Consider the following 9,360-nt stretch of genomic DNA (forward strand, 5'->3'; position numbering starts at 1 on the left):
TTTTTTTTTTCTTTTTTTTTTTATATTTCATATAGCAAACAATATTTATTAAATTTGATTTAAAATAATGAAATAATTTGTAAAAAAAAGTGAAATAAAAAACTCGTTGGAAAAATAATAATAAACAAATAAATATATAAAAATAAATTTACACAACTTGCAATAAAAATTATAAGTTAAAACTTGCAATAAAAATTATAAGTTAAAACTTTTCTTTTTGAAAAAGTAAAATTAAAATTATTATTCAAAAGCAATAAAAACTTGAATCTCTCCATATAAAAAAAATATATATATTTAAGCATTATTCAACCAAAGTGACACCAGGTTGACAAAGATAAACTTCTAAATAAATTGAAAAAGTACTCCGTCACTAACTAAAAGCGTTTGCTTTAATTTTGCTTTGAATTCGTTAAAAGTTTCAAGAGTTTTATATTAATTAGATAAAATTTTATGTGATCATATTGATGTGAGCGTTAAAATGATTGTCAATACTTCGCAGTCCACACGGACGTTAAAACTGCACCGAGCAATCAATGCCAAAGAAGCATAAAGAATTAAAAAGAAGACGTGAGATAAAAGTACAAAAGGACAAATGTTCAGTGTATAATCAAATATTGTTATGGAGTGAAATACTACAATTAATCATAATAAAATGTAACAAATATTAAAGGAGTAATAAAAAATAGTTATGGATACTAATATCTAAACTTTTAATGTAGAGTGCAACTGGGATGTATTAAAAGTATCCGAAGTGGAGTAAAGTTATTCATTTTATAACTCATTTAGTCTGTTTCATTAGCAAAATAAATAGTCATTATAGATAGATGTGTTGCATGGATGTCCTTTGAATAGTTATTTATGAATGAGTGGCATGGTACAAACATGATGACGCCTTCATTGACAACAGGATCTACTTTTGGTGTACACCAGGATATCTTTTATCATAGTATCCATTTGTGTTAACTGAAAAAGATTTTTCTCCGGTTATCCCATCTAGATAATTGCAACAGACCTCTGCATTTTCAATAATTGAGACCAGAGGACACAAGGTGGATCATTTCATATTTAAACTTGTAGTATTTATATAATATTTTAAGTTATTTGTTTTAATTATTAAACGTAAATAAAAATTTATTTCCTAAATTTTTATAACATAAAAAAGTTAGGTAAAACTCTACAATTCTCATGTGACGAGTAGTAGTTTAAGTTTTCAACTTAATTAAATCAGTTTTACAATTCTGAAAGATCATTTAAGAATTTATTTTTTGTTCGGAAGAGAAAGTTGATTTGTGAGTTATGTTTGCATTAGTTATTCAAATTACGTCATTGTTTTAAAATCATTATAAACTGATTGAACTTAATAAATGGGTCAAATGTGGGTTAAATTTGCTTATAGTTTTCTGATAATATCCTGGTCGTATCCTGCTTGAGAAATTAAAGCCAACATCTTCGCTTGTATATTTATAATAATGATAATAATAATATTACTATCATTATCAGATACAATAACAATAAAAATAATAAAAACAACAAAATAATAACAGTAACAATTAAAGTGTTCTTGAGAATAAAACAACTGTAAAGTTGATCAAGAAAGAATTTAACAACCGTAGAAGTTAAATTGTTACAGCTTTACCATTTTTTTTAATATGGTGTTCCCATTTAAAGTTGTTTGAAATATAAACACCCCTCCAATAAGTTATTGCTAGTTTATATTGAATGATCTCTGTTTCTGTAGCATAATATTTTCTTTCCTTCTTTCCCAATGTTGCTAATCTGACCAGCATCGAAACTCAAACCTCTTGGTTCTGAGCCATTACACTACACACTATCCCAATGCTGCCTAAATATATCTTCATTAAAATTTTCAATGATTTTAGTTTTAAGAATAGTCTGCGATGCGCAACTGAATTGAATGCTTTAGAAAACCTTTCCCTTTAAAAATACTGGTCGCATATAACATTTGCTATGTTTCATATAACATATGTTATGCCGCATATAACGTTATGTTATGTCGCATATAACATATGTTTTGTCGTATATAAGATATGTTATGTCGCATAATAACATATGTTATGTCGCATATAACGTTATCTCCCACAAATTTTTTTTTTGTCATATGAAATTTATCCTACAATTTTTATTTTTTTTTTAACCGGGAGAAGATTTAAAATTAAAAGGTGGAAAAGTAGCGTAATGAGTTTGTAGATAAATATTCTTTTTGGCATGAATTTTACTCTTTAATTTTTTTTTTTTTTAATTTTGTAGTTTTTTACCATCGATGGATATAAAAAAAAATGCATTGCGTTTTTTATAGAGTTTGTTTTCTTTTATTATTATTCATTATGTTCATCATTTAAAAATTGTCATTATTTTCTAATCTGGAAAGAAAGACACTTTTAAACAGTGCTGTTACAACTTTGCAATAGTTCGGCTGTCGACCAAAATCGACTAAATTTATGTTATCATAATCATATACTTAATGACGTTTGAAAATTTATTTTTAGATGCTATGAAATAAATAGAACTTTAAGAGAGTAAACTAAAAACTATGTATGTAATACTGTAATAATAATACATCCTGTTGTTTTAACAAGTGAGTGTACTTTTTTGTTCGAGTTTTATTCATCAATTATATTAGAATAGTTAAAATTGAATTAACCAAACAAAATAACACGGAAACTACAATAATAAAGTTAAGAAAAAAAAATATGGTTATTTTATATGTCTTGGCTTTACAAGTCACATTGTTCAAGTAAATCTGGTTTAAGTTTATTTTGTCGTGCTGTAATGATTTTGGCAAAAAAAGATATCTTTAACAAAACAGGAAATTGGCAGTTTTTTTTAACGTCTGCTAATAACAAATCTTCTGATGAAACTGTTTCAACGCATAACAATATTTTTTTTTTGATGGACTTTGACGAGATGACGACTCTTGGCTAAACAGCTAAAGACTTGCTGATGTCATAGGAAAAAAAGTTTTATAGAATTTCTATAAACTTTTGAAACATATGGCCTATAGAAATTATATAGTAGTGCTATAAAATTTCTATAGAATGTCTATTAATTTCTATAGAATGTCTATTAATTTCTATAGAAATTGCTATAAACTTTTTTTTCTATAAAAAAAAGTAAAAAAAAAATTTCTATTGGAATTTCTATAGAAATTAACAGAGAGACTATAGATATTCTATAGAATTCTATAGAATTTCTATAGACCATATGTTACAAATGTTTATAGAAATTCTATAAAACTTTTTTCCTGGGGTGAGCTGTAATTAATGGCTCAATCGAACAACTAAAAAATAAGTTTCTTCAAAAAAAATTTTATTCTTCGAATAAAATTCTCATTGAATTTGATGGCAATTCATATTTTACGAATATTTGATTCACTTTTAAAAGTAAGCAAAAAAGCATTTTAAATGCCTGCTGCCATTAATAAAAAGTTGCAAAATGAAAATAATTGGCGAGCAAATTGATTTATTAGAACCAATACATGGTTTTACAAAAAGTTATACCACTTTCTCAATTGTATTACCATGGTAATTTATATGCTATGTAGTGCACACTTTTTGAACTTATATGGAAATACAGCAGAAAGCTTTGTGAGTGCAACATCTTTCTATGATATATAAAATATTTATAAGTTTCATTCGGCATCTTTATACGTTAATGAAAAATTCAATGCATGCTTTCGGATAACTGAAAATAAAGTTATATACGATAAAAGAAAGATAAACAATGTTCCAACTGTGAATCTTCGACTCACTTTAAATACATGCTGCAAAAGACTGCAACAAACGTTAAGAAAACCAGGAAAATTTATTTGGAACGAGTTATGTATTTGTGCAAAAAACTTATTCCAAAATGACCTTACCTTAAATCGATCTAATAACAAACTGAAGTAAAGTACAGCTACACCGGTTGCTCGCAATCTATCATTACCAAGAAGTTGCTGTTGTTTAACCATAAATTTGTTTGGTAAGTGTTAAAATAATAGGCAGTATAATTTGGTGTGGAGAAGTTAGTGTTAAACTATACCAACCAATGAATGGGTGATTTATGGATACGTTGGTTTTAGCTGTGCATAAAGTAATAAACAGATGCGATATGATTATGGTTATGAGTTTAATAAATTCTGATGATGACTGATGGACTAAAAATCAGCAATTTAAAATAAGAATTCTGTGATTAATCATTGTCTTCCTGCAATGTAACGATTGTTGAAAGAAGAAGAAAAAAAAGTTTAAACAAAAAAGCTTTTTTATTGGAAAAAAATGGATTGCAAGTAAACATTTGATATCTTTTACGAACATCACCATACAAAAATAGTGGCAATCCATAATGGTCTTACCACCAAATGTGATATAAGACGAGGCATAAGACGAGGTTTCTCTCGTCTGCAGCATCGTTGTCATGACAAAAAAACAACATACAATACAAAATTTACCGCACACCAACAATAAAGGTTCAAGTTTTCCTACAAATCATGTGGACAATGGCGTACTTGACAACAATATGATTAGCGTTGATGAAAATCTTTCATTAAAGACCGAAAAAGAGTTACAGCCTGTTTGATTCATTTGCTATAAAAGAAGAGTACTTCATTACCGATATTACATTGCTGGTTTTTGACTCAATTCAGTATATGTACAATAATATATATATATATATATATATATATATATATATATATATATATATATATATATATATATATATATATATATATATATATATATAATATATATATATATATATATATATATATATATATATATATATATATATATATATATATATATATATATATATAGGGGAGAGTTGCCGAAATTGGAACGGCTCCTTAATTGGAACACTTAGCTTTATTTAGAAACTGGAACTTATTCTACTTTCATGAATATTTTTTCTTGTAAAGAAAATAATTTTCTTTATTTTTTGAAACTTCTAGTATTTAAACTTAAAAACTGCACGTATGTGAATAAAATTAATCTAATTTTATCGTTGCATTTAAACGATTACAGAAGCTTAACGATATTGAGTTTGATGATAATTTTTTTAAAATTTTAAATTTTAAGGGTTTCAAGTCTGTGTGATATTAAGAGCTTATATCGTAAGTTGTTACTTGTATGTAAATATTTTGCTACAACACCATGGTCCTATGTTGCCCAGAATGGAACTTCAAAAGTTGCCGTAATTGAAACGATGTCATCTCATAACACGCTACTTGACGTCCGAATTATCAGAAAATTTCATTAGTACGACTGTATAATATTTTTTAAAGCGAATTTCTTTTATAGACATAGCATTATTGTTAGACGTTTGTTGCTTTTTTGGAATTGGTATTTAGTCTTGCTTTAAAGTATGAAATGATTTTTCACAAAATTTTTTTCTTAGTCTAAAGTCTAGTCATAGTCTAAGGATATAAAGTTGATTGTAAACATCATATACTTTAATTAACAAATCATTTTATCTTTTAGTAAAAAATAAAATGTAAAAGTTTTACAAAAGTTATACATTTCTATTTAACGGATAAACTTGTAAGAAAACATAAAGTATATACCCAGCATAAGTTTTTTACTGTATATAGAAGTTAATATATAAAGTTGCAAACTTTATATAGTTTATATAGATTTTGATTTATATAGTTAATGATTAACTAAACAAAAATGATGAAAAATAATGATTATATAATGAGTATATAATTAACTTAATCATATATGAATAACAAATAAATATATGAAAAAATAAGCCTGTAATAAGATTATAAAACCCTCCTTATGTATCTTCATAGTAATTTGCTTTTATTTTAGATGCAAACACCACGAAAATATGGAAAATGGAAAATAGAAAACTTGAAAAAGGCTGTTGAAGCAATAAAACAAGGAGAAATCGGCTTAAATGAAGCCGCTTATAAATTTTGTATTCCAAAAGCAACTTTGTCAAGGCATATAAATGAAAAAAACAAAGTTGCTGTTGCAAATGTGAAATTTCATGGTCGACTTACCACCTTACCTAATAAAATTGAAACAGAACTAGCTGATCACTGTTTATTATTAGAATCGATGTACTTTGGATTAAGGATTGATGATCTTCGTCGTCTAGCATTTGATATTGCGGAAGCTAACAACATCACACATAATTTTAACAAGCAAACACGAATGGCAGGAAAAAAGTGGTATTATGCATTTATGCAAAGGCACCCACAACTGTCGCTTCGTGGGCCTAAATCAACATCAATTGCACGTGCACAAGGTTTTAATAAAGAGCGAGTGCAATCTTTCTTTAATTTACTTTCAAAGTTATACATGGAAGAAAAGTTAACTCCAGACAGACTTTATAATATGGATGAAACTAGTTTATCAACAGCACAAGATGGTCAGATAAAAATTATTAGTGCAAGGGGCAAAAAACGAGTTGGAATTATGACTAGTAGTGAACGAGGAAATTCAGTAACAGCTGTAGTTTGTTGTATCTGCAGCAGGATTTTATGTTCCACCAATGTTAATATATAAACGCAAAAGAATGAAGCCAGAAATAACAAATGGTGCACCTCCAGGAATTGTATTTAGTACTCAAGAGAAAGGATGGATGTAAAATGAAGGTTTTTTAGATTGGCTCAATCATTTCATTAAAGTTGTTAAACCTTTAAAACAATCAAAAGTTTTGTTGATACTTGATGGTCATGTTACACATTCAAAAAATTTGGCAGCAATATATCTAGCACAAAATGCTGGAGTGCGTATGGTATCACTACCTCCCCATACTACACACAGACTGCAACCATTAGACGTTGCGTTCTTTGGACCACTTGGTACATACTATGATGAAGCTATGCGAAAATGGATGCGGTCACATATATCACAACCAGTAACAACTTAGCAAGTTGCAGAATTATTTAGTGACGCATATAGTCAGGCAGCATCATTGAGAATTGCTATGAAAGGATTTCAGGCTAGTGGGTTGTGGCCTTTGGACATAAATGTATTGACTGATTCTGATTTTACAGCCTCTCCATTTACTGATGTTGGTCCTTCAAACAATCTTCAGTCATCTGAAAGTATAGATGGGATGACAAAACTATCTACAGATAAATCAAATAAAAAAAAATTAAAATGTCATGTTTCAGTTTCAACTTTGTCTCTTTTGCCAGTGGTTTCACTTGAAGTAAAAAACAAAAAAAGAAGATCACGAACAACTCAGGCGGCTGATCTTACAAGCTCCCCATATAGACGTGCTCTAGAAATTACACCAAGAAATCAAAAGCACACACTAAATCAAATAGCTTCCAAACAAATTAAAAAATATACAAAAAAAAAGCTCACACTAAATCCAATAACTGCCAAACTATTGCAAAAACCACAGGAAAGCAAAGTAGCACTTGACTCAATCACCATGGACCAAATGAAATTGAGCACATCAAATAAAATCACCATCGCCACCACAGCACACCACATATCACCACTACCATCCCAAGTGCAGAAGCTGCAAGAAAAAAAGACTTATGAATTGCGAAAAAAGGATTAAATATTTGTTGTAATTTTTATTTGTTATTATATCTTTTAAATATCTTTTATTAAAAGCTAATCAATTAATTTTTCCTTTGAGCCATAAGTTTTATAGCTGTAATTTATTTAAATATTAGAACTGTTCTAATTAAAGAATATATGTGTTCCATTCAAGGAGACCAGTTGCCTTTATTGGAACAAAATGGTGCCTTGAAAAATCAAAGTTTATATCCAATAAGGGTGCGATCAATAGAGTCGAATCATTAATAAAAGCATAGTAGGGTTGTATATCTATATTATTTAATTCATAAATGTTTTCATAGTTAAGCCATCTTTGGTTAATAAATATTTTTTCCTAAAGTGTTCCAATTAAGGCAACTCTCCCCTATATATATATATATATATATATATATATATATCTATATATATATATATATATATATATATATATATATATATATATATATATATATATATATATATATATATATATATATATATATATATATATATATATATATATATATATATATATATATATATATATATATATATTAAATGCATGTTTGGTCATGAATTTTTCTTTTTTTCTTTTTTGAAAGCGTTGAGTGCAAAAATACATTGTTTATAAAGAAAACATTTTTTTTGTTAAAAAATGCATTTATTTTATTCTATTAAGTATCAAAGAAAATCAAGAATTATATGAAAAACTATATAAGTTACTATCGTAGTCCTAAAAAATTACTTTATGCTGATTAGGAAAAGATAAGTGTTACAAAGACTAAGTCTAGCGCTTAGTCTAAATAATAATCTAAAATACTTTGGAAACCAGAGTTTAGAATTTACTTTTGAAATAAAATTTTGATAAAATGTACAATAGTCAAGAAAATATGAAAAAACCTACTGTAAACAAGCTATTAGTTCATTTATAATTCTTCTTTTTGACAATTTTTTTGTTATGATAAAAGAAAGACAACTCTAGCAGAATACCTTTATAAAAAGTAAATTTATCGCTGAATTAAAAAACCTCTTAATGGATGAGGATGTGAAGCTTTGGAAGTTAAGATTAAAGTTTTGTATGTGATGCATTAGCCTGAGCGTTTTTAAACATCAGAAGGTTGTTAAAAGTACTGTAGATGTTTAAATTTTAATTGTTAAAAAACGTAGGGGAAGGTTGCATGCGTTGAACATGTTAACAGTGAATTGTTTTTTGCAGCCGTAATATTATAATATTTACATTTATTTTTGCAGATTATCATAACTTAGTTTTTCCTCTTAAAGAATATATATGAATAGTTCATTAATAAAAATCTTTATAATAAAAATTGCGTTATTTTCAATACACCGAATCATTTCTTCTATGGAAACCAGTTTCCTAAGATGAGCTTTTTTTAATGGAACTCAAATAAATTCAAAATAACTCACAAAAATACTCACCTAAAAAAATAATAATAATAAAAAAATAATAATAAATAAATAAATAAAAAATCTTTAAAGACTAAAGTAAAAGTAATCTCAACCATAAAAAAACAAACAAGCAAACAAAAAATAAACGATAATAAATCTTTCTTATCTCTAAGTTTGCGATTTCTTAAAAAAACTTTTGTTCTTAAAACACCATAAAAAAAGCAACGTGGAGAATAACTTTAAACAAACGCGCTTTCCCTTATAAAAAGCTGCATCTTATCTTGAGTGTCTCAAAACATATCATCTTTAACAACTTTACCGAGTACTATCATAACTTAAATAGCATGATAACAGCTTATGTACTATCTCATATAACCCGGTAAGAATGGTAACCCGGTAAGAATGGTAAGAATCATAATCGGGTTACGCTATTAAGTACTATTGA

General features: G+C 27.2%; 1 protein-coding gene across 1 annotated transcript; it reads left to right on the forward strand.

Annotated features, from left to right (window-relative positions):
• Window positions 1-5,078: 5,078 nt before the first annotated feature.
• LOC136084600 (uncharacterized) lies at window positions 5,079-7,110 on the forward strand. The gene is made up of 2 exons (XM_065804881.1): window positions 5,079-5,362; window positions 5,814-7,110. The coding sequence occupies exon 2, from the start codon at window positions 5,814-5,816 to the stop codon at window positions 6,513-6,515; it is 702 nt and encodes a 233-aa protein (XP_065660953.1). The 5' UTR covers window positions 5,079-5,362; the 3' UTR covers window positions 6,516-7,110.
• The last annotated feature ends 2,250 nt before the right edge of the window (window positions 7,111-9,360 follow it).

Source organism: Hydra vulgaris, chromosome 09 (genome assembly GCF_038396675.1).
Source record: "Hydra vulgaris chromosome 09, alternate assembly HydraT2T_AEP".
Lineage (NCBI taxonomy): Eukaryota > Metazoa > Cnidaria > Hydrozoa > Anthoathecata > Hydridae > Hydra > Hydra vulgaris.